Source organism: Halichoerus grypus, chromosome 11 (genome assembly GCF_964656455.1).
Source record: "Halichoerus grypus chromosome 11, mHalGry1.hap1.1, whole genome shotgun sequence".
Taxonomy (NCBI): domain Eukaryota; kingdom Metazoa; phylum Chordata; class Mammalia; order Carnivora; family Phocidae; genus Halichoerus; species Halichoerus grypus.
This window is the reverse complement of record NC_135722.1, coordinates 91,524,795-91,551,469: the sequence shown is the minus strand read 5'-3', so window position 1 is coordinate 91,551,469 and position 26,675 is coordinate 91,524,795. Positions and strand designations below refer to the sequence as shown.

Genomic DNA, 26,675 nt, shown 5'->3' with positions numbered 1-26,675 from the left:
ATTCCAAGTAAAATAGTAGCCCAATGACCTTTGAGGGGCACTCTTGCATTCCCTTGCCCTTGGAACTTCTGCCTAAGCCTCTGCTTCCTGCCCCAGGACAGCTTCTTAAACACCCCTGAACTTTTCCCAAGCCATGGACCCAATGGAAACAAAGCTTTTTGCAACATCAATAATGATGAAAAAAAAATAACTAAAATAAAATATTCCAAGATGTTTAAAAATTATCTTTGGATACTAGAAATAATTTTTTTCTGTCCTTTGTGTGTTTCTTAATTTTTCAAATATTTTATCATTAGTGTAATTGACTTTGAGAGCCTAAGCAATATCTGTAGGGGCCCCTTGCTGGTGAATATCCTGTTTATTTTGTAGTAGAGAGTACAAGGACTCCTGAAAATTTTATGTGGCAGTCCACTAGTGAGAATGGTTTCCTTTGAGGTGTTTAAGTTTCTTTAGTATGTTTTTATTCTCACGTGCTTTTTCTGCCCTTGAGATATAATACTGTTGTCTTAAAAATGACAAAAAGAGCTGCAATGAAAAAGTATATGTGTTTTGGATTGGGGTAGAAGAGGCTTGGAAAAATCTTCATGAAGTTGTCTAGGGTAACTTTAGGCAAGATTCTATTTAAATATTTCAAGGATCTTCTCTATTCTTAATGTTCATTAGGACTATAATTACATAATCTCCCTGGATAACAATTTCAGAATCTAAGGACATTGGCTCTCAGGAAGTTCATTCTTATATTTAGGCCAGATTTGTCTTACTGTAACCTAGTTGTTTAGCCATAATTATGATCTGATCTGCATCAAAAATTCTTTCAGTTCTGTAGTACCCATATATAAGTGTTTTACCAACTCATCAAGCAAAAGAACAGAAATTTAGTTCAGTTCATATAACTGAAGCCAAGACATCCCTGCTGTGGGTGTTTTATGTCTAACCTAAATCTTCTTATGACATGCCTACCACGTGGCATAGACAGTGGGGAAGTCTTCTCTAGCTATATGCTGACCTTCTTTGAAAGCTTTTCTGCTTAAGGCTTTTGTTTTATTGCCATTTTCTCACTGGATAATCTTTTTCTTCTTTGACTTATACTCTTGACCCCAGAAAAAGTATGAAGGTCTCCGTCTCACAGATGGTATCAGAAAATTAAATCTGTTGTCAGTCATTTGCAAATAATTAAAAATTATTTTTTTTGCTTTTTCCTTGTTGAAGAAACTAAATCATATATGCCTGTTTTGCATGGTTATGATTTAACTTAAAGACAAAACCACTTTAGCAGCATTCTAAAATGAACATACATCTGCTTTCTAAACAGGAATTGATAATAACTGCTTTACCTCAGTTGTTATAAGAATCAAATTACATGTTTTCATTCATTCATTTAGCAGCAATTTATTGAGTATCTATTAATTGTTATACATGATAGCTAGACTTAGGGGGTGCAAAAAATGAAAGACATCCTACTCTTCAAAGATCTTACTAGATAGATTTCACTCATGAATGGGGAAGCAGATAAATGAGTAGATAATTATAATACCATATTCTCAGTATTACAAGACAACATATCATGTGGTTAAGAACATGCAGAGATATGTGTTCAAATCTCATCTCTGCTACCTACCAGTTGTGTGACTTTGGGAAAGTTACCTCAGTAAGCCTCAGTTTCTTCTCTGTAAGGATAGGGATAATAGTGGCATATACTTCATAAAGTTGCTGTGAGGATTAAATGAGGTAACCTGTAAATGTGTGTAATCTGGCACAGTGGATGCCAATAAATGTTAGTTGCCAAGTATTTAAGGAAAAAATAACGTCAAGGTTTACATTATTCCAGAGAATGGAAAACAGGGAATAGTCCCCAAGTAATTATAGAGACTAGTACTAGTCTAGTACCTTACTGCCAACCTGATAAAGACGTTACAAGAACATAGTGTTACAGACTAATTTCTCTTATCAACTTAAGTATAAAAATCTCAAGTAAAATAAAATATTTCTTTTAATACCATTAGAAGAAAAAATTGCAAGAATATATGGGGGTACAGAGACTGTGTTTTCAACTCAGAGTTGGGGGTATGGTTGTAGCAGAAGGCTTCCTGGGCTGAGTTTTAAAGGATCAGAAGCAGTACTATGAGACAAAATTGTAACTGGGTTGGAGAAAAGAGTAGATGGGAATCTTAGGTAAAAGGAATGATGTTGTGAAAGCAGTGCCTTGAGAGAATATGACACTTCTGAGTTGGATATGATTAGAGGTAGAAGAATGGCAAGAGGCGAGTCTTAAGAAATAAAGAAAGACAAGATCATAAACAGCTTTGTATGTCATGAGAAGGGATTTGGATTCTATCCTGAAAACAGGAGCCACTTAGGGCACTGTGGGGAGTAGATGAGGTGACTAAGACTAGATGTTAGGAGATTATTGAAGTAATATACTTAGAAGATGAGAGGTGAAATGGTTTTTTAAAAAAATTATTATATAAAGTCCTTCCTGTGTGTCAAATACTGTCTCATTTAATTGATACACAATTCTGCAGGATAGTGGTAGCTGCCGTTCTCTGAGTGTTTATAATGTACTAGCCCAGTGTCGAGTGTTTTAGAGGCATTAGCTCATTTTTACTCACTTCAATAACCTAATGAGGTAAATTTTATTATTCTGTAGAAAAATGAGCCCTAGAGAGGTTGAGTAATTTGCCCAAGATTAAGATCACACTTAGCGATGGCAGAACTGGAATTCAATCCCAGATTTATTGGATTCCATCACCTAACCTCTTTGAAGCCTGTAACGCCACCTTTCACATAAGCCAGGGCCAAGGAGGCAATTTTAAGAGCGTAAGACAGAGAGTCGATAAGATTTTGTCAGTAGAGAATTCAGGGTTAAGTCCCAGGTTTATGGCTTAGGCCACCAGATAAAATCTAAAACAGATTTGCCTGGGAAGAGGTAGATGTGGAGAGGATAAGTTTAGTTGGGTTTAAGGTGCTTAAAGGAAATCCAACTAGAGAACCCAGTAGGAAGTATTATGTTATTTTTAATAATGATTTCAAAAATCACTAAGGAAGAATACTTAGCAGAATCATGAAGTGAGCAGACAGGTTGAACAGAAAAACAGGATCAGCAAGCAGTGATTTAGACTTGGTAGATTAGACCTTAATCCTGTTGTGCCAAAGAGGAATATTTCTTTCACGTCTTTGAGATCTAACAGGGCACCTCTTTAACCCCTGAAATAAACCTGGTTTTTAATCTTACAAGCAGAATTCCTTTTATTTGAAAGTATTGGTGTTGGGGGCGCCTGGGTGGCTCAGTCGTTAAGCATCTGCCTTCGGCTCAGGTCATGATCCCAGGGTCCTGGGATCGAGCCCCGCATCGGGCTCCCTGCTCCTTGGAAATCCTGCTTCTCCCTCTACCAGTCCCTCTGCTTGTGTTCCCTCTCTTGCTATGTCTCTCTCTGTCAAATAAATAAAATCTTTAAAAAAAAGAAAAAAAGTATTGGTGTTGGCAAATTTCTGGCTCGGGAAGACAGAAACCATAGAGCCAAAAAGATAGGCCTCATTTTTAGTTTTAGGTCTGTATTTTAGTTTTAGCTTTGTAAAGGATTAGTGATGTGGCCTTATCATATGGAGGATGACTGAGTGACAAGAGTTTTTGAGTTGTTGCAATTATATGACTATTTTTTAATACAGTTTGCCTGTGATATTGATTTATCTTCAGGATTCTTTCCAGGGTGTAAATGTTGACCTATACTTGTTTAGTTGTGCCAACACACAGCATAACAAGTTTACCAACCAAATTGCAATGTTTTCTATTCTTCCTCTCTTTTACTGAGGGTCTGACACTAGTTTCAGAACACCTTTTGGCATAACCGCTATAGCTGTATTCGCTTCAGTGCTCTGGAAAAAACCAATACATTGACATGTTGATTTCTGACCTAGTTTAGTTTCTATTGTGTATCAACTGAAACTTATATTTACACAAGAGGCCTTGAAGGTATCAGAGAAGAATAAGAGCTTGTCTACAGAATAATTGTTTATACCAATTTTGTAAGTTAACTTTGTCATTTTTGATTTTATGATCCTTTCTGAAACTACTCTATGGCAGTAGTTCTTAACCTGAGAATCTGACCAAACCTATGGGTTCTTTTCCCAGAAAAATACCTTTGAGACAATCAAATGGAGATGTCAAATTGGCAGGTAGTTCAACAGATTTGAATCTCAGAGGACCTGTCTGATGGAGCTGTAGCTTGAGGAGGTACAGCTGTTGGGTGGTAGCTGAAGCTGATGGCATACCTGAAGTCACCTGGGGAGAAGTTACAGCGCAAGAAGTGGAGAATGCCTAGATATCTTGTATTTCCGCTTATGTACTATGACTTTTGGAGGGCCACAGACTATTTTTAATATCTAATATATTTTGCTCTCTCAAATCAATTTTTGCTACCTTGGGTACAATATTGCCCCCATTGAGAATGTATGTGCTAGATGGATTAAATGACCTTGTAGGCCACCATTGACTTTGGAGAGAGTTGTTTTGATGAAGTGATTGATGGGCCTCAAAGCCACATTGGAGAAGGTGAGGAGATCAGGAAATAGAGACAGAAAGTCTAGACAACTCTTACAAGATGTTTGACGTAAGGAGTAGCTAGGGAGGAGGGGGAGGGGCTGAGTCCATCATTTCTAGTAGCTGTTCTATTACCAGGATCTGCGGTGTCAACATTTGCAAAACAGTGCTGACGTGTTTCCTTAGTTCTTAGTTTACTGGTTTAGAGAATGACTGGTATAGAGAATTAACCAGTAACTAAGCTTTTCCATTGTCATTCACTTGGCTCTTTTAATTTCACCATTGAAAACCTCAATTTGATTCATTACCTTCAGAAAAATCTTTTACCACTTGCCTTTTTCACAACTTAAGGACTTATTGAACTAAGCAAATATAAATTTCCTCAAAATACCACTTTTCTTTACTGGCTGTCTTTGGAATAAGATCTCTTATGTAGATCCCTAGCCAGGAGCACCTTCATGATCTTAGGCTCATCTTTTAGCTTTTGTACTCTTAATCTTGTCCTGTCATTCTCTTCCATATTTCACGCATTATATTTTAAGAGAGCAAGTTGACATATATTTTAAAGTCAGTTGTGAATGACTATGTGCCTGTTTTGGCCTTCCACACATTACCTTTCTCATATTCCTGCTACACTGCCTTACATGCCTTTAAATCTTCATCTTCACATGAAAACATCTCTCTCTGCCCACGTTGCAATATTGAGACTTCTTACCTCTAACCCTATTATGACTATATTGCACTTGAGTTTGAATCGTACTATAAAAGATATGGTTATGTTTTATACCCTTTAAGGAATATTCAATTTAGACTTTTACAGTTGGAGCTCAGCAAAGAATCACAAGTGTGGGAGAACACTTACTTGTAAGAAAATCCTTGTTTAAAGTAGCCTTGTCACTCTGCTAGAGATGGCCATGATTACCTGTCAGAATCTGGATGGACTTGAATTCCGTATACAATACAACTACTGAGTCTCTTGTACTTTTCCAGTGCCTGATCTTTCAGCCCTTGTAGGATGGTTTCCAGGTTTTTAATATATACCTGTGTTAATCTAACTTGAAGGCCATAATTCCCCTAGAGTAAATAGCTTGCCACAAATGGATTGAAGCCCAGAATTTTCAGCAGTCCATGCTTTATTGAAGAGGTATGAGTGTGACTTGGCCTCATACTACTGTTCAGAAAACAATAGCTCTTTTGTTTCAAAGTAATTTTTAACAACTGACATTATCAGCATGTATTTATAAGTTTTAGTCTTGAATCAGTCATATATTTTAACAAACACTCACTACTTAGGTTTTCTGATATTTTTCTCCATGAGCTACTTATTTCCTCTCTACTTATAGGTGAGTTTTTTTTTTTTTAAATAAATACAATTAATGTTCACTAAACTGCACATATTTAAAGTGTAAACTTTGATGTTTTGACATATATATATATATATATATATATATATATATATATATATAAATGAAACCACTACCATAGTCAAGATAGTGAACATATCTATCATCCCCAAAAGTTTACTAATGCCCTTGGTAGCCCCACTTTTTTCTCCCTCCCTGTCTCCATCTCCCTAGGTAACCACTCGTTTGCTTTCTGTCACTATAGATTAGCTTGCATTTTCTGGAATCATGCTGTTACCAGACTCCCAGGATCAGGTTCTTGAGTCTCAATGTCATAGAAATGAACTCTGAATTGGAGCGAAAGAAAACACTTGATCTTAGCCAAAAGGCCGGGAAGCGATGGAGAGAAAGAAAACAGGCAGAGTTAATTGGAGATAGCTTGGATACAAGGTAGCTGATAAGAAAGAGGAATGTTGCCCCTGAAGGAGTACTGTGCATGGTTTTTAAAGGCACTTTTCCAAGGGATGAGGGGCTAGGACTGGGAAAGTGTCCTTCAGTCCCTGGGTCATTATCTTCTGGTCATCACTCGTTAGTGGTCACAAGATAGTTGTAGGCTGCCTTTTACCATGGCCAGCATTGTTTAGGGTACCTGAAAAATCGACTTTGAATTGTTACTTCTATGTAAACTGTTTGTTTTGTTTTTGTTCAAATAACCATTACTCTCTAACAGTTGTTATTTGCTCATTTGTTCTTTCTGAGAAGGAGGTATTTGTCCTTAAGTGTATGGAAATTTAACTCTTGCCGTAGACCAGTGGCTTTATAGGAATTAAGTTCCTCTTGTTTTCCCTGTACTGCCTCAGTACAACATGTGCTCTTTTGCCCATCTCCTTTTACTCAGCGTAATTATTTTTAGATTCATCCGTGTTGTAGTATCAAGAGTTCATTCCTTTTTGTTGTAGAACAGTATTCCATTTTATGGATATACCACACTTTATCCATTCATAGCTTGATGGACATTTGGGTTCTTTCCAGTTTGGGCCTGTTAGAAAAAAAGCTGCAATGAACATTCATGCATAAATCTTTGGAAATATGATACCTTTTCTCTTGGTAGTATACCTAGGAGTGGAATGGTTGGATCATATGGTAAGTGTATGTTTAACTTTTTACAGAAACTGTCAAACTGTTTTCCAAAGTGGTTGTACCATTTTATTTTACCACCAGCAGTGTAAGAGATTCAAGTTCTTACAGCTTCACCAGTATTTGGTATTGGGTATGGTCAGTCTTTTTTATTTTAGCCATTTGAATAGGTATGTCGTGGTATCTCATTGTGGTTTTAGTTTGCATTTCCTATATGACTGAAGATGTTGAACATCTTTTCAAGTGTTTATTTGCCATGTCATTATTGGTGACACATCTATTCAAACCCAATTTTTTTGAGTTGTCTTATTATTGAGTTTTAAGATTTCTTTAATATAATCTGGATATAAGTCTTTTATCAGATAAATGCTTTGCAAAGATTTTCTCCCACCCAGTGGTTTGTCTTTTTATCTTAACACTGTCTTTTAAAGAGCAGAAGTTTCAAATTTTGATGAATACGCATTTTCAATTTGTTCTTTAATAGATTATGGTTTTGGTGTTATATTTAAGAAATCATTGCACAGCCCAAGGTCACAAAAATTTTTTTTGTTTTCTTCTAGAAAGATTGTCACTTTAAGATTTTATATTTAGATCTGTGATTCAGTTAAAGCTTAATTTTTATATATGGTATGAAGTTTATTTTTTTGCATGTGGATATCCATTTGTCAAAAAAGCCATCCTTTCGGGGTGCCTGGGTGGCTTGATTGGTTAAGTATCCGACTCTTGGTTTCTGCTCATGTCCTGATCTCATGGGTTGTAAGATCGAGCTCCGCATTGGGCTCTGCGCTTAGTGGGAGTCTGCTTGGATATTCTCTCCCTCTGCCCCTACCCCCACTCTCGCACTCACTCTCTCTTTTAAATAAATAAATAAATCTTTAAAAAAAAAAAGGCTAATCTTTCTCCACTGCATTGCCTTTGTGCATATGTCAAAAATCAGTTGTGCAACAAACAAAAGAGAAAATTGATAGGCTGGACTTCATTAAAATTAAAAACAGTCAAGAAAGTGGAAAACAACTCCGGAATGGGAAAAAATATTTGCAAATCATATATCTAATAAGAGACTTGTATTCAAAATATATAAAGAACTCTTACAAATCAGTAATAAAAAGGCAACCCAATTAAAAAGTGGACAAAGGATTTAAATAGATATTTCTCCCAGGAAAATATACAAATGGCTAGTAAGTACTTGAAAAGATGCTCAACATCAAGAGTTATTGGGAAATGCAAATCAAAACCACAGTAAGATACCGTCTCACACCCACAAGCCTTACTATTATAAAAACAACAAATAATAACAAGTGTTGATGAGAATATGGAGGAATTGGAATTCCTGTATATTGTTGGTGGGGAATGTAAACTGGCACAGTTGTTTTTGGAAAATAGTTTAACAGTTCCTCAAAAGGTTAAACAGATTAACCATATGACTCAGCAATTCCACTCCTGGATATATAACCAAGAGAACTGAAAATACGTATCCACTCAGAAACTTACATGCATTTTCATAGTAGCGTTATTTGTAATAGCCAGGAAGTGGAAGCATCCCAAGTGTCTAAGAACTGATGAACAGATAAATCAAATGTGGTGTATCTATACATGGAATATCAGCAATAAAAAGGAATGAAACACTGATACATACTACAACATGGATGGACTTTGGAAACATTATGCCAAGTGAAAGAAGCCAGTCACAAAGGCCACATATTGTATGATACCATTTATATGAAATGTCTAGAATAGGCAAATCTATAGAGGCTCTACTGGGTCTGGGAAAGAGGGTATGGAGAGCGACTGTTAATGAATACAAAGTTTCTTTTGAGTACAAGATTTCTTTTGGGAGTGATGAAGATGTTCTCAAATTATATTATGGTGATGGTAAACTTTATGATACTCAAGTTGTATCTTAGGGTATTTAAAAAGTGAGTTGCCCATATATGTGTTGGTTTATTTCTGGACTTTCTCTTCTGTTCCATTGATCTCTTTGTCTAAATACTAATACCGTGCTATTCTGATTAGTGTAGTTTTATAATAATGCTTGAAATCTTAGTGTTAGCCCTCCAGTTTTTTTTCCCTCAGACCTGTCTTGGCTGTTCTAGGCCCTTTGTATTTCCATATAAATTTAAAAATAAGTTTGTCAATTCATACAAAAAGCCTTCTTGGATTTTTTTTTTTTTTTAAAGATTGATTTATTTATTTTAGAGAGAGAGTTGGGAGGAGCAGAGAGAGAATCTCAAGCAGACTCCCCACTGAGCACGGTGCCTGACTCGGGGCTGGATCTCATGACCCCTGAGATCATGACCTGAGCCGAAATCAAGAGTCAGATGCTTTACTGACTGAGCCACTCAGGTGCCCCAAGCCTTCTTGGATTTTGATTGGGATTGTGTTGAATCCATATATAATTTGGGGAGAACTGGGGAGAAATAGTTAATGATAATTGAGTTTTCCAACCCATGAAAAAGATATATTGCTCCATTTATTTAGCTCGTCTTTAATTTTTCTCAATTATAGTTTTCAGTGTATAGGTCTTTCATGTCTTTTGTCATATCTGTCCATAAGTATTTCATATTTTTGGTGCTATATAAATGGTATTTATTTTATTTCAGTTTCTGATTTTTGTTGTTGTTGTTGCTTGTGTATAGAGATGCACAATTGATTTTTGGTTGTGGATCTTGTACCCTGCAGCCTTATTAAGCTCATAAGTATTAATTCATTGGATTTTTTTTACATGGTGATCATGTCATCTTCCAAGACAGTTGTACTTCTTCCTTTAAATCAGGATGGCTTTTATTTCTCTTCCTTGCCTGATTATACTGGCTGGAACCTTCTTTACAATGTTGACTAGAAGTGCTCAGAGTGGACAGTCCTGGATCTTAGGAAAGCATTTAGTCATTCATCATTAAGTATGATGTTAGCTGTAGTTTTTTCATGGATGCCATTTATCAGACTGAGAAGGTTCTTTTCTCCTCCTAGTTTGTTGAGAATTTTTATTAGGAATGAATGTTAGATTTTGTCAAAAAAATTTTTTTCACTAGTGAGGTAATCACGTTTCTTTTTTACTTTGTTGTTATGGGAATAACATTGTTTGATATTTGAATGTTAAACCAACCCTGTGTTCCTTGGGTACACCCCACTTGGTAATAATGTATAATTCTTTTAATAGATTTGCTTAAAGTTTTGTTTAGAATTTTGGCTTGTACTTTCCTTGTAATATCTTTGATTGGTTTTGGTTTCAGAGACTGATAAAATGGGTTGGGAAGTATTCTGTCCAATTTTTTGGGAAGAGTTTATACAGAATTGGTATTATTTCTTTTTTTTTTAAATTTCTTTCTTTTTTTTTTTTTTTAAAGATTTTATTTATTTATTTGACAGATAGAAACACAGTGAGAGAGGGAACCCAAGCAGGGAGAGTGGGAGAGGGAGAAGCAGGCTTCCCGCGGAGCAGGGAGCCCAATGCGGGGCTCGATCCCAGGGCCCTGGGATCCTGACCTGAGCCGAAGGCAGACACTTAACGGCTGAGCCACCCAGGCACCCCCAGAATTGGTATTATTTCTATCTTAAATGTTTGGTAGAATTTGCCAGTGAATCCATCTGGTTCTAGACGTTTCATTGTGGAAAGGTTATTAACAACATTTTTAATGTTGATAATAGATGCAGAGCTATTTAGGTTATCTATTTTTTTCTTGAGTAAGCTTTAGTAGTTTGTGTATTTTAACGAATATGTCATTTCATCTAAGTTGTCAAATATTTTGGCATAACATTGTTCTTAGTATTCTATTATTCAATATCTATAGGATATGTAGTTATGTTGCCTCTCTTATTTTTTATCTTAATAATTTGTATCTTCAGGGCACCTGGTGGCTCAGTCGGTTGAGCATCAGACTCTTGATTTCAGCTCCAGTCATGATCTCAGGCTCGTGAAATGGAGCCCCATGTTGGGCTTCATGCTGGGTGTGGAATCTGCTTGGGATCCTCTCTCTACCCCCAACCCTCCCAGGGGAGTGTGTATGCACTCTCTCTCTCAAAAAAAAAAAAAAAAAAAATAGTGTTGTCTTTGTTTGTGTGTGTGATCCAGGTATACGCTCAAGATGTATCAATTTTGTTGAACTTCTCAAATACCTAGCTTTTTCTTTTCCTTTTTCTCTCTTTCTTTTTTTTTTTCTTTTTTCTTTTTACTTTTCTGTTCCCTAGTTCATTGATTTCTGCTTCGATCTTTATTTATTTTCTTCTGCTTACTTTAGGCTTACTTTCCTCTCTCTCTCTCTCTTTTTTTTTTAGTTGCTTAATGTAGAAGAGTAGGTCATTGATTTCATGCCTTTCTTTTCTCATATAAACAATTAGTAGTATAAATTTACTATTCTGGCAGCACCTAATGAATTCATTTCCATTCAGTTCAAAATATCTGCTAACGTTTCCTTTGTTTCTTCTTTGATCGTGGGATATTTAGAAGTGTGTTATTGAATTTCCAAATATTTGGTGATTTTCATAGTATCTTTCTGTTATTGATTTCTAATTTAATTTTATTGTGATAGAGAATAGTATGCTATGAATGTCTTGAATCCTTTTAAATTTATTGATACTTGTTTTATGGCACAGAATCTGGCTTATCTTGGTAAAAGTTTCAAGTTTAATAACTTCACAAAAGAAGAATGTGTATTCTGTTGTTTTATAAATGTGTATTCTGCTATTCTATAAATGTTGTGGAGTGTTCTATAAATGTCCATTAGGTCAGGTTGGGTGATGATGTTGGTCAGATATATATCCTTGCCACTTTTATGCCTACTTATTCTATCAATAATTGAGACAGGGCTATTGAAATCTCTGTAACTGTGGATTTGTCTTATCTCCTTATAGTTCCATCAGCCTTTGCTTCATGTATTTTGAAGTTCCGTTATTAGATGTATAAATGCCTGGAGTTGTTATGTCTCTTTAATTAATTGACTCCTTAATTATGAAGTGATCTTCTTTATCCCTGAGAATTTTTTCTCTGAAATCTACATTGTCTGATATTAATATAGTCACCCAGTCTTCTTTTAATTAGTGCTAGCATGGTGTATCTTGTTCCATCCTTTTATTTTAACCTACTTTGTTCCTTTGTATTTAAAATGCATTTCTTGCCAGCAGCATATAATTGAGTCTTGACTTTTTGTCAGATCTGACAATTTCTGCCTTTTAATTGGGGTGTTTTAGACCATTTACCTTTAATGTGATTATTGATAGGGTCTGATATTAGTATATCATATTGCTATTTGTTTTCTATTTGTGCCATTTGGTTTTTGTTCCCCTTTTTTCTTTTTCTGCCATCTTTTGAATTACTTTTATGTTTTTATAATTCAGTTTGATCTCCTTTGTTGGCATGTTAGCTATAACTTTTTTTTCTGTTATATTATTGGTTGTTCTAGGGTTTATAGTATACATCTCTAGCTTTTCCACAGTCTACCTTCAAATGACAGTATACTACTTTCCATATAGTATAAAAATCATAGTATAAGAATCTTGCAATAGTTTATTTCCATTTATCCTATCCCAACCTTTATGCTATTGTTGTCATGCATTTTACTTTTATGTACAAAATACATTATTATTTTTGTTAAAAGTCTATTATTTAAAGAGACTTAAACAATAAGAATAGTCATATATATAACCTCAAATATTATTTTGCAACCTTTAACATTTTTTGTAGTTGTTGGTTTATGGGGATGAATTCTTTCAGCTTTTGTATGTCTAAAACCAACTTTATTTCATTTTTTCCCATTCATTTGTTCATTTATTTATGACACTTTTTTAAGTGTATAGTTTAGTAATGTTAATAAATATGTGTTATATTCACATTTTCATGAAACAGATCTCCAGAGCTTTTTCATCTTGCAAATATGAAACTCTGTACCTGTTAAACAACCACTCCCCTTTACCCCATAGTCTCTGGTAATGACCATTCTATTTCCCTTTCTATGAATTTGACTACTTTAGATCCTCATATTAGTGTAATCATATGGTATTTGTCTTTCTGTGACTGGTTTATTTGACTTAGCGTAATGTTCTTAAGGTTCATCCATATTATAACATGTTACCGTATTTCTGTCCTTTTTAAGGCTGAATATTATTAATATTCCATTGTATATACATACCACATTTTATTTATCCATTTATCTGTAGATGGATGTTTGGGTTGCTTCCACCTCTTGGCTGTTATGAATTAATGCTGCAGTGAATATGGGTGTGCAAATATCTCTTCAAGACCTTGCTTTCAGTTCTTTTAGATATATACCCAGAAGTGGGATTCCTAGATCATATGGTAGTTCTATTTTTAATTGTTTGAGGAACCTCCATACTGTTTTCCATAGCACTTGTGCCCTAACCCACCAACAGTGCATAAGGGTTCTAATTTCTCACATCCTTGCCAACACTTATTTTGGTTTTTTGATAATAGCCATCCTAATGGGTGTGAGGTGATGTTTCATTGAGGTTTTGGTTTGCGGTTTCCTAATTATTACTGATGTTGATCATCTTCTTTTTTTTTTTTAAGTAGGCTCCACTAGGTGTGGAGCCCAATGTGGGGCTTGAACTCATGACCCTGAGATGAAGGACCTGAGCTGAAATCAAAAGTTGGACATTTAACCGACTGAGCCACCCAGGTGCCCCAAGCATCTTTTTTTTTTTTTTTTTTTAAGATTTATTTATTTATTAGAGAGAGAGAAAGAGAACGAGCAGGGGGAGGGGCGGAGGGAGAGAGAGAGGGGAAGCAGACTCCCCGCTGAGCAGGGAGCCTGATGTGGGGCTTGATCTCAGCACCCCTGAGATCATGACCTGAGCCAAAATGAAGAGTCAGAGGCTTAACTGACTGAGCCACCCAGGCGCCCCCCACCCCAAGCATTTAATATGCCTGATGGCATTTATAGATCATTTTGGAGAAATATCTGTTCAACACCTTTACGCATTTTTTATTGGATTGTTTGCTCCTTTTTGGATTTTTTTTTCCTGTGATTTATTTGAAATAATTTCTATTGTTATGCTTTTAGATTTGGTTCTTTTCACAGCTAATTTGCTGGTAATCCCATCCAGTGTATTTTTTAAAATTATTTTTATAGAGCAGTTTTAGATTCATAGCGAAATTGAGAGGAAGGTACATCAATTTCTCATATACTCCCTGTCCCCCAATATTCAGAGCCACTCAACTTACGAACATACCCCACCACTGTGGTACATTTGTTACAAATGATGAACCTACATTGACACATCATTATCACTTAAAGTCCACAGTTTACATTAGGTTCATTCTTGGTATTGTACATTTATGGGTTTGGGCAAATGTATAATGACATGTATTTATCTTTATAACACCATACAGAATAGTTTTACTGCCCTAAAAGTCCTGTGTGCTCTGCCCATTCATCCCTTTGACCCTCCCCCTCCCCCATGAACTTCTGGCAACCACTGATCTTTTCACTGTCTCCATCTTTTAGCTGTTTTCAGAATGCCATTTACAGGTTTCCCCCACTATCCAAAAGTAACGCATGCCTCTGACACCTTTCATAAGCTGAAATGGTGTAAAGCTATGAAGCAATTACCATTAATTGATATAGAACAATTTTTGAGTGTTCCCAGACCCAAAAGATAATATATCCTATGCCTTTCTGACACCCTAGAACACATCTTGCTAATGGATGCACAAAATAAATCCAGATGAAGCACAGATGCTAACCCTTCAAAGCTATGGTGGCTGATGCCGAGATCCCTGAGTGTAGTTCCCAGGGAAGGAGCTTGGTGGTGCCATGCCCGCTGCCTCCATAATAGCTCACTGCAAAGCAAATGCTGAACACTGTTTTCACTTTTTACTTTTTTTCATAAAAGCAAAGTGGTATAATGTGAACTTTTGAAAAGCTGAGGATACCTGTAGTTGGAATTATGCAGTATGTAGTCTTTTCAGACTGGTGTCTTTCAATTAGTAATATGCATTTAAGTTCCTCTGTGCCTTTTCATGGCTTGATAGCTGATTTCTTTTTAGCACTGAACAATATTCCGTTGTTTGGATATATCACAGTTTATTTATCCATTCATCTACTGAAGGACATCATGGTTTCTTCCAAGATTTGGCAGTTATGAATAAAACTGCTATAAACACCCATGTGCAGGTTTTGTTTGGATATAAGTTTTGAAGTCATTTGGGTAAACACCAAGTAGCGTGACTGCTGGATAATATGGTAAGAGTATGTTTAGTAAACTGGCTGTACAATTTTGCATTCCTACTAGCAATGAATGAGAGTTCTTGTTGCCCTACATGCTTGTCAACATTTGGTATTGTCAGTGTTATAGATTTTGGCCATCCTAATAGCTGTGCAGTGGTATCTCATTGTTTTATTTTGCATTTTCTTGATGATATATGATGTGGGGCTTTTTTTTTATTGTTATGTTAATCCCCATACATTACATCATTAGTTTTAGATATAGTGTTCCATGATTCATTGTTTGTGCATAACACCCAGTGCTCCATGCAGAACGTGCCCTCCTCAATACCCATCACCAGGCTAACCCATCCTCCCACCCCCCTCCCCTCTAGAACCCTCAGTTTGTTTTTCAGAGTCCATCGTCTCTCATGGTTCTTCTCCCCCTCCGATTTCTCCCCCTTCATTCTTCCCCTCCTGCTACATTCTTCTTCTTCTTTTTTTCTTTCTTAACATATATTGCATTATTTGTTTCAGAGGTACAGATCTGAGATTCAACAGTCTTGCACAATTCACAGCGCTTACCAGAACACATACCCTCCCCAGTGTCCATCACCCAGTCACCCCATCCCTCCCACTCCACCCCCCACTCCAGCAACCCTCAGTTTGTTTCCTGAGATTAAGAATTCCTCATATCAGTGAGGTCATATGATACATGTCTTTCTCTGTTTGACTTATTTCGCTCAGCATAATACCCTCCAGTTCCATCCACGTCGTTGCAAATGGCAAGATCTCATTCCTTTTGATGGCTGCATAATATTCCATTGTATATATATACCACATCTTCTTTATCCATTCATCTGTTGATGGACATCTTGGCTCTTTGCACAGTTTGGCTATTGTGGACATTGCTGCTATAAACATCGGGGTGCACGTACCCTTTCGGGTCCCTACTTTTGTATCTTTGGGGTAAATACCCAGGAGTGCAATTGCTGGATCATATGGTAGCTCTATTTTCAACTTTTTGAGGAACCTCCATACTGTTTTCCAGAGTGGCTGCACGAGCTTGCATTCCCACCAACAGTGTAGGAGGGTTTGATGTGGGGCATTTTTTCATTTACTTGGCTGCCATCTGTACAGTCGACCCTTGAACAACATGGGGGTTAGGGTTACTGACCCCCGCACAGTTGATAATTTGCATATAACTTTTGACCCCCCCTCAAAATTTAGCTACAAACAGCCTACTGTTGACTGGAGGTCTTACTGATGACGTAAATAGTTGATTAGCACATATTTTGTATGTTATATATATTACATACTATATTCTTACAATAAAGTAAGCTAGAGGAAAGAAAATGTTATTAAGGAAATCACAAGGAAGAGAAAATATATTTACAGTACTGTAGTGTATTTATCGAAAAAAACCCACCTATAAATGGACCTGTTCAGACCCATGTTGTTCAAGGGTCGACTGTATATATGTATGTACAGTATATGTATATGGAGAGAAAGAGATAAAGCAAATGTGATGAAATGAGAACAGCTGGTGAATCTAGGTGAATAGTATGCATGTTCATTGTATTATTCTTTCAACTTTTCTGTAGGTTTGAAGTTTTCCAGAGTAAAAAATTGGGGGAGAAAGTATAGGATTAAAGACCTTCACGGTCAACTCCAGCATGAGATGGCTCTCCCTCACACTTGCCAGAGGAGGTCCCTAAAATCCTAGGGTTTTGTGAAGGAAGCAGCTGGATTAGTAGGGACTTTTCAAGCAGCCCCCCAGTGGGGCTGGACCAAGCCAGCTAATTGTGGGATATCAGGCCACAAAGGATGGATAGATTCCAGTTTGTCTGATACTGAGAAAAAAAAAATAGGTCCTATATGTTAATAGCCCTGATAAGGTGCCTCCAAGAATATGAGTAGTGGTCAGACCCAGGGGATGAACCAGGGCTAAGAAAGCTGGACAGTTGGAAAACCTGGAGCACCATGGCAAGGAGGGCCTTCTCCTGAATCGCCTTTTCCTACCGAGATAAGCTAGTACAAAAGAAAGCACCAGGCTCAGAGGTACGGTACCAGTTGTAGTGGGAGCAGCCGGCGCTCAGGCCTGAGCTGAAGTAGGTGAGTGCCAGTCACTGCCAGCACCTGAGTGGTCTGCAGGGGGTTTTCTCTGGCCTCGTGTGTGGTCAAAGGCGTTGACCTCAGACCCAGAAGCCCTGGGGTGAGTCCTGATCCTATCACTCGCAAGCTGTGAGGGTGATGCCTATTATTCTTGTTCACACAAAAAATGTTGACTTCCCTCCAACCTGCCTTATTGATGGGCTGCAAAAACTGAAAACAAACCATGGAAGGGCCTTTTTAACTCCTAAAGGCCAGTGAGATTACCTGTTATTACTTTCTGGGCATGAAGCAATTCATTTTGCAGCTTTCCCCTCTTTTTAGGTCCAACTCAACTAGATACATTTTTAGGCCTTGAGTATATTCTCATTATGAAGTTGTAGGAGTAAAGCCCTTTGATCCTCCGAGGAAGCAGGATTGAGATACTTTGAGATGCTCATTTTCTCCTGAACAGACAGTGGCAGAGGATGATGCCCTTTTGATATATGCCTTCACCAGGGAAATAGATCCCCCTAGGCCAGTGGTGACTCCCCACCAGTGGCCACAGTGTCGGGATCCTAGCTGAGCAAATACTGGCGGCTGTCTGCCAGAGTGCCAGAGGGAAGAGAATCGGGACCTCCACTCAGTCCATCGGGTCAGCTGTGGCGTCTCGGGGGCAGTAGAGTAGAACTGGCAGAGTGGACATGCCTTTGATTGGTCTTCAGGAGGAGAGCACTGAGTTAGTGGGTATGCGCCACAAAGAGTTTACCTCAGTGCAAGGGAGAGCTTCCAGGTGGCCCCGTCCAAGCTGCAGTGGTTGCACGGGGCTCCCCTGTACTAGAGTTATTCTAGCATGGCTCCATCACCCCTCCTGGAAGAGGTTTTGGAGAAGATGCACCACCATTGGCCAGAGAGTTGGATCAGACTATATGCTAGGGCTCTTCCAACCTTAATAGTATGAGTCACTTTTATCTAACAATGAATTTGAATTAACCCATCCTCTGCTTACTAGCCCTGTGACCTTGGACATGTTTATCAGCTTTCTGAGCCTTAGTTTTCTCAGCTATAAAGTGAGATTATTAACATCTACCCTGTGTCTCTCACAAGGTTATTTTAAGTATCAACAGAAATAAGAAATGATGGGGTGCCTGGATGGCTCAGTCAGTTAAGCATCTGACCCTTGATTTTGGCTCAGGTCATGATCTCAGGGTCATGAGATCTAGCCTCACATTGGGCTCCACGCTCAGCGGGGAGTCTGCTTGAGATTCTCTCTCTCCATCTTCTGCTGCCCCTCCCCCCTGCCTGCACATTCTCCCCCTCCTCACTAAAATAAATAAGTAAATCTTGGAAGGAAGGAAGGAAGGGAGGGAGGGAGGGAGAGAGGGAGGGAGGATGGATTCTTGGTGAAATCATAAATGTTCTCACCTCATTCTCAGTACTCTGCCCACAGTTCCAGGGTGACCAAGTGAGTGCCTGGACTGGCTGTCCCATGGTTCAGAGTAAGGATCACATGTGCTCAAGGGGTCAGCACTAAATCAGATTTCACTAGCCATCTTCCATCCATGGTTACCACTTTGGCCCTTTTTGTCTTCCCTATCCCTATATCTTTGCTATTCTCTTCTTTCCCTTATATTCATTCCACTAGCACTTTCTGCTAGGCTGCTATGTCCCAGACATCTGCTGGGCCAGGGGGAGCATGTAAATTATTGCCAGTCCTGCAAGTGTGTCTTGCCCGGTGCAGGGAGAGCACAGAGAAGGGATGAGGTGAGCAGTGCTCTAAGGGAGGTTTGTACCGTGGGCTCACGGGGTGACAGTCCTTTGGCAGGACAAGGCTGGAGGCCGGGAGGCTAGATAGAAGTGTTCACCAGGAAGAAGACATCTGGGCCTGTCTTTGAAAAACATGATGATTTTCCAAGTAGAAAAGGCCAGGGGAAGGCATGAACAGAGAGCACGTGGATGTGAGTGTTGAGCCCTGTGGGCTTTGCTTCTCTGCCCCCATCCTTAACTAGCTCCTCTCCTCTGGGCAGCTCCCACATGCAGCTTCTTTCAAAGCAAAAAGATTTGAAAGCTACAGACTGTTTTGGGAAATACTGCTGCCTGCTCATTGGGGGCTATGAAATATTACTATGAAATAAAGGCAGTAATTCTCCACCCTGGCTGTGTACCAGAATCTCTTGTGGTTTGTTTTTGGTTTTGTTTTAATTCAAGTTTCCTGGCCTCATCTTTTATGTATTCTGATTTAGTAAGTCTGGAGCAGGACCACAGAAATTGATATGATCTGCTTTTACAAATTTGGAAGTAGAAATATTGTCACATCATCTTTGTTTTTCCAATTCCTCACTAAAGACTACATATATTTTATTGAAGGAAGCTCAGTATCATCTAGTAAAGATTCTCATCTAGCTTCAGTTTTCTGAGAAGCCTAAAGGCTTAGAAGTTCTAAAAAGTGAAGGAACTGCTGTGGGTGGGATTAGCCCAGCCTTTTTCCCAGAGGAGAGAGACTGGATAATGAGTAGTCCGTTACATATTTTCCCTGGGCCTCAATTTCCTCATCTGTGAAATGGGAATTAAAATAGTCCCCACCTCATAGGATAGTGGTGAGGACTAAAAGAGCACGGAGAACATAAGAGCATGTAGTACGGGCTCAGTAAATGATGGCTGTCATTATAGGGACAGCAAGGCCAGCCTAGTGGTTAGCGGTGTGGGCTCTGGCTCACAGCCTGGCAGCTACTCTCCCTATAACCTCCGTGGCTCACTTTCCTTCTCTGTACAATAGGGGTGGTTGTGACTCCCTCATAAAACTGTTATGAAATGTTACTAAATGAATAAGCGCAAGACACTGAGATCATTGGTGGGCAAATAACATCAGAGAAATATTAGCTGTTACCATTACTTCTGCTGTGACCTCTAACTGCCTTACGGTGTCACTGTTGGACTCTGGTGCTTCCCTTTCATCAGCTAGTGCTTACCAGCTGCTCCTAGTGGCCTTTCAGGCCCAGCTGTGGCCCTTCCAGAAAGGACCATCACCTCCCCTTTTGCTAACCGTAGCCAAGGGTACCCTGACTTGGTCTCCTGATTTAGCAGTTCACCTAATATTTCTCTGATGTTATTTGCCCACCAATGATCTCAGTGTCTTGCGCTTATTCATTCATTCCATCTTGGAACATAAAGCCTCTAAGTACCTCCCTATTCCCAGTGAGGTTAGTCTTTTATTTATTTATTTTTTTTAAAGATTTTTTTTTTATTTATTTGACAGAGAGAGAGAGACAGCGAGAGAGGGAACACAAGCAGGGGGGAGTGAGAGAGGGAGAAGCAGGCTTCCTAAGGAGCAGGGAGCCCGATGCAGGGCCACCCAGGCACCTGAGGTTAGTCTTTTAAAGGAAATTACCAGGATAAGTCCTGGGGTCCCCACACCCTCTTTGTTCAGAAGGCTGCCTGTCCACTATGGTGCCAAGTGATTGACCCTCATTAGGGCTATTCTCCAAGAGATTACTGGGTGCTAACACATACTCTTCTGGTGGAACCATTGCTGGGGATTTAAGGCACTTTTTTGCTTCTTAAAGAAGGAGGTGAAACCCACACATCTAATCTCTGCTTGGAATCCATACTACGTGTTAATTTTTTTAAACCCCATCCATGATTCTGATATCCAGCCAAGGTAGAGAATCACTAAATAAAGAAGACTGAGTTGTAATGGTTATTAAGACTCACCTATACGAGTTGGGAGGCTGTGAGCTGCAGCCCAGGCGGTCTGCTTATCATACAGATTCTCAAGTCTCGCTGATTCAGTAGGTCTGGGAGCGGAGGAGTGGGGAGGAATCCTAAATCCTAGTGAGATGCCAGGGGAAGGGACCCGTGGGGAGGGTATGGACAAAATGGGTGGAAGGCTGCCCATATAGTCGGCATAAGCAGGGAGTTGTGCAAGGCAAGGGAGGTATCTTAGGTAGTAGTTGTCATCATAAGGTGGAAACATAGTGTGGCTCTCAAAATTTAAATCTCAAGTCTCTTGTCAAATAATATATTCCGTGTGCGGCTATCAGGGCATATTTTCAGATGGGACAAAATGTATGTCCAAATAGGAATCCCAATATCAGAAGTCTCCCTGGGAGGGAGGTGAACCCATGGGAATTCAGGCTGGGGAGACAGCTGCTACCAGTGGTCAGCAGGGAAAGGCTGGGGCTCTGATCACCTCATGGCTCTTTTCTGTCACTGGACCGCCCTCCACCTGCGGGTATATCAGATGGATGACCACGTGAGCACAGGGAAAAACGTCCTCCCCATCAGGAGAGCATTCTCACCTGCTGCTGTCACCACCGGTTTCATTTCCCAAATGTCCAGGGATGTCAGGCTGAGCAAGCCTGAATGAGGTCAGTGGGAGCTCTCTCTGGAATTTTTGAGAAGTTGTATAAGGCAAATGCCTGATTACACCTTGAGTTCTTTCTGTGAAACCTTTAGCTCTGACAGTTCACATCACATTTGCTCCCCTGGCTCATTGTGCATGGTTTTGTTTTTCTAGCAGTGCTCATGGTGAGAGGTGAAAGAATATTTCCATCTGGTCCCAGAACAGTCAGCAAGGAAAGCCTATCCAGCCAGGAAGTAGGTAATTGTGGAATCAAACCAATCTCAAATGCTGCTGCCTCCAGAGCCCGCACCTTGGGAGTCGCTCCCACTTCTCTGTATCCTGGCAGTGACCCTAACATGTCTCCTGACCCCCAAAGAACTCAAGTCATGGGACAAGAGCCTCTGGGGTATCACCATTTCTAATACAATGTCAGAAGGCTACCAAAAGAAGTCCTTTGCTCGTGTGGTCATGCTTTCAAACCTCTGACCACTCCCCATCCTTCCTTGGCCTCCTATTGGGCTAATATTTGGGAGCTGAAACAGGAGCCTTCCTGAAGCAGTGGTGGGCAGTTACTGGAAAGTCATGTGATAGTCTGGGTTGAACCAGTTTGTCAAAGACCATTTTCCTTTTCACTCATCACCTTCCCCACATCCCACGAGAGAGAGTCCCCAGAGCACAATAATCCTTTCCTGAGATACAAGGTAGAGGCACTGAAGAAAAGGAATAAAAGTGAGGCTAATTTTGACTTTTCTGGGACCAAAGAAAGGCAGGCAGGTCAGGTCCAGCTCAAGGAGGCCAGGGTGGGCCTTGTATTGTAGTGCCAGGGGGTCTGCTCCAATCATCAGGGGATTTGGAGAACAGTGCAGGAGGGGAGGGGGAAATGGGAACAGAGTCTTGGCCCTGGCTGCAGTGACCAAAGCCTGGTCCAGGCTCTGAAGAGTTCTCTAAAATGACAGTCTATGGCTTCAGACTTGATTTTTTTTTTTTTAAACTATAAACTCCATACCACTCCTCCCCAACTAAGTTATTAGTGAATTAAGATTCAGGGATTTCTTACAGACCCAGCAGTGGTTCATGGTCGTCAGGGCTCTGTGAAGCCCTTAAAGTGGTAGGCTGATGTTGGTATGCATCAACACTTTTTTCTGGGGCAAGGTCCTTGGCTCTCCTCAGATTCTCAGAGGCATCTGCCATTCAAAGCTGTGCACCTCTAGGAGGAATGTCTGTGTCCCCCTCCTGTCCCCGCCAGGCAGAGCGTCTGTCCTTAATGGCAGTGTGGTCAGATTTCAGTGTGCAATAGCGTGAGCTGGGCATCATGCTAGAATACAGATTCTGATTCAGTATGTCTGGGTGGGGCTCAAGAGTCTGCATTTCTAACAAGCTCAAGGTGACAAGGAGGCTGCCATTCCTGGGACCACGCTCTCAAGTGGCAAAGCTTGATGGCAAGCTGTGATTTTCATACCCCAAGCCTGAATCGTGGCCACAACCTCTTAAGTGGTCTCTAGACCACTCTCCCTATGGCCACTGGAGTGATCTCAGTGCACAATTCTAATCTTGTTCTTCCCCCTCCTTCCCCTCCTGTGGCTCCCCTCCCCAGCCCCTGTGTTCAATAAAGTCATCTCAGAATGCATAAACAAAACATTACATGATTTGTCTTCATCCTCTCTTTTCTCCCAGTATGCCTATCGCTCCTGAGCAAATAATTCCGTTCATGCTGGACGACGTGAGAGCAAGGACTGAGGGGCGGGAGAGGGTGTGAGTCAGACCGGTGTCTGAATCCTGTTCCTGCTGCTTCCTACTTTGTGACCATCTGAAGTCCAGTTTTTTTTCATATGCAGAATGGGAATAAAAATACCTACTTCATGGAGTTAACCAGGAGAAGCAAATGATATACTGTATATAAAGCATTTAGCACAGTGCCCACACATAGCCGCTCCTCAATAAGCAGTAGCTGTTGTGACTTGATCATAATATGCTCTAGAGTTTCCATTTGTCACGTGATTTCCTGATTGGCTTGTTCTCCTAGTTGCCCTTCTCTGCCTCATCACATGTCACCCCCTCCTCAAATCCTTCCTGACCCCCTCTCCCCTCAATCACCAAGCAGTCTTTCACCTCAGTTGTAACACTGGGGGTGATTTCTTTCTATACTCTGCCTACAGCAATGCCCAACATGGTTTGGGACACATATTGATAAGTGTCACTGGAAAAGTTATATGAAACGGAGTTGTGTTCTTACTTCTTTTTGTTGGGTATGTATTATATATACCTGTAATACCTACTTAGCTACAATGAATATATATGTATTGTATAGTTGGAGACATTTGTTTGGTAGTTTCTTTTTTTCCTCCAACTAATTTAATCCTCAGTAATATCTATTACTTCTACCCTGACAAGTTGCAGATCTCAAGAGAGTATGGATTAGCATGGGCATTACCTTATATTGAAATCAATTCACTCAACAAATATTTATGGGCATCTTCCATGTACCAGGCACAATGAATGACCATAGTGAAGATCATCACATTTGCTTGGCAGCAACACAGTGTGTAGCTTTCTTTATGGAGGCATTGACTCTGAGCTTCTGCCACCCAGGAGAGGACAAGGTCCATGCTGAGGCCTCCGTCGGTAAGCCCCATTGTGCACCCTTAGGGAGCCCATAAATACCAGGAATGTTTTGCTGGGCAAAACCTAGGCAAGGATACCTTGGAGCTATTTCTCAACTCCAAAGTGGTTTGGACAGAATATTCTGCTTCTCTGAAAAATCAATCCTTTTATTTGTACTCCTTTGCAAGCCTCAATTCCCTAATAATAAAGCCCCACCCCCCCCCCCAAGCAATCTCTACAGCTTACAAAGATCCTTCATGTACATTAAGGAGACTGAGCTTTGTCACAACCCTGAGAGGCAGACAGAGCGGGGTTCTGGATCCCTATTTTTAAGTTGAGGTGCCAAAAGCTCAGAGGAATTAAGGGATAGACCCAAGGTCTTACAGCAAGTCAATCAAACACTCACAACCGGAATCCAGACCTGCTGACTATAGGTCCAGCAATTCTTTCTGTTGTGACTGAATTCTTGGGTCTCCGAGCCAGGAAAAGATGAAGCAGGATAGCAAAACCACCCCTCTGCTACTTGCTTTCAGTGCAGTTCCTACAGTGGGGGAGGGGACCAGTGAGGGAGACAGCCGCAGGAGATGTGGGGCTGGAGGGAGGGTGGCCCTTTCATATCAGCAGGAAAGGAAGCTTGAACATAGAAGACGAACCTTAGTCTGATTCCTGGCCTTTCGCCTTGGCTCTGAACTCACAGACTGCGATGGGCCTCATGGAACTTCCTGGGCTGCTGGAAAGGGAAATGGCCTCAACCACGTGGGCCTAGGCAGGGAGGCAACCAACAGGCATCCCTCTCCGACGATAAGTGAGCTGAAGCGGGAGCAGATTTTCATGTTATATGTGACTTTCTGTGGCTACTTCCCATCAGTTGTCCGTTTTAGCAAAGCTAAAGTTTAAATTAGGGGTCTTGTAGTTGATAACAGCTTGATAGTAGGGCCTGTGATTACTGAGATTGCCAAGGGGTAGGTGACTCTCAGAAAGTCAGTCAGTGTGTGGTCCAACTGCCCTCCCCCTGTGGAAGTGCCTCTCCCTTGCTATTTTGGGATCTGGGATGGTTTTTATTGAGGAAATCCAAGAGTTTCCATAGATGGGAGACATAGAGATTCCATAAGTCACTTCTAGGTACTTTTCAGGGATTGGGGTTCACGAACTTTGAGGTCCAATTCCATCTGTGCTGCTGACTACCAGAGTGTTTAGGCCAGTGCCTGGACCCGAGCCTCTCTGCTGAGAGCTCTAAATGATGATGGGTTAAATGATTTCAGCTTTGAATGCACATTTGAATCCACCTGGGGAACTTTCTAAACTGTACCTAAGCAGGGGCCCGCCCTCAGATCCTTATTCAATGGTCTGGGTGAGGCAGGGGACTGATAACTTTTTATAGGGTCCCCCAGGTGATCATTTGTATAGTAAGAAGAAATGGGATGGGTTAATCTCTGAGCTCTCCTGAAGATCTGGGGGAGAACTCAGGTGTCCATCTCGTGGCAGGCCCCCTGGGGAGCAGTGTGTTCCAGGCACATAGTAAGGTAGAGCAAACAGGTGTCCAGGCATTCAGCTCCCAAGTCTGTGGCCCTGTCTTAATGCCACACAGTGCTGAAGGAAGCCAGGGGAATTACTGGAGAGCAAAATAACATTTTTGCCCAGTTTCCCCTACAGCTCTGAAGGAAGCCAGGGGAATTACTGGAGGGCAAAATAACACTTTTGCCCAGTTTCCCTTGTAAGCCTTTCACCTACCTAATGGTGTTTTGGAGTTCGGTGAATATTTACTCATTCCTTCTGCACTTAGTAACTACACGTCCAGGCTCCAGAGAAGCGGATTATTCTTATCCACAGATGAAGAAACTACCGGTGGAAAGATTGAGACTTTCCTTGGTCACACAGCATGATAATAACACCGGCTGTGTAATGGAAACAGAAGTCCTTGGTTTCCTGGAGGAAAATCCCTTCCTTTCCACCTTGACTTAGCTGTTCAGAAGCAGCGGGTCTCAGCTGTAGGGAGCTCCATTGAGAACGGAGGCACTCCTGTCTGAGGTGTTCCTGCCCTGGAAGAAGAGGGAGTGCGTTTTAAGCAACACTTCTCTAGCGGGGCAGCTGTGCTCTTGGCACCCCAGTATCTCTCCCATGTTTACCGAGCCCTTTCGCATCCTCTCCACTGGTTTTCCCTGCCCTTCTGTTCAGGACGAGCCATCTACGCTGTCCCGAGCCACGTCGTTCCATCTGGAAAGGCAAAATGGCAGGAAAGCTCCCAGCTGGGGATGGAGGAGGTGGTGAGAAGGAAACATGTTGGGCTTTCAGTTGCCCTGGGGGTCAGCAGAATAGCTGCAGAGGTGCCCCAGCAGGCGACATAGTGCGCCAGAGTGGAAACCCCTGCTGGCTCCTGCAGCGCGTTTGCTCGTCCCTGCGCCTCCATATTTATGGCGGTTTACAAAGAGTGAAAAGACTATTTTCATGCAAATCTACTATGTCAGTGT

At 40.4% G+C, this 26,675-nt stretch overlaps 1 protein-coding gene across 8 annotated transcripts in view; it reads left to right on the top strand.

The window, feature by feature from the left end:
- Positions 1–26,675, top strand: part of CCDC15 (coiled-coil domain containing 15) — a 76,902-nt gene that overhangs the window by 40,285 nt on the left and 9,942 nt on the right. The window contains exon 15 of one of the 8 annotated variants that reach the window (XM_036123306.2): positions 13,538–13,840. The exons of the other annotated variants lie outside the window; for them this stretch is intronic. Within the exon in view, the coding sequence (XP_035979199.1) occupies positions 13,538–13,550 (13 nt within the window). The 3' untranslated portion in view covers positions 13,551–13,840. Of the gene's footprint in view, positions 1–13,537; positions 13,841–26,675 lie in introns of those variants that run through there. 8 annotated transcript variants of the gene reach the window in all.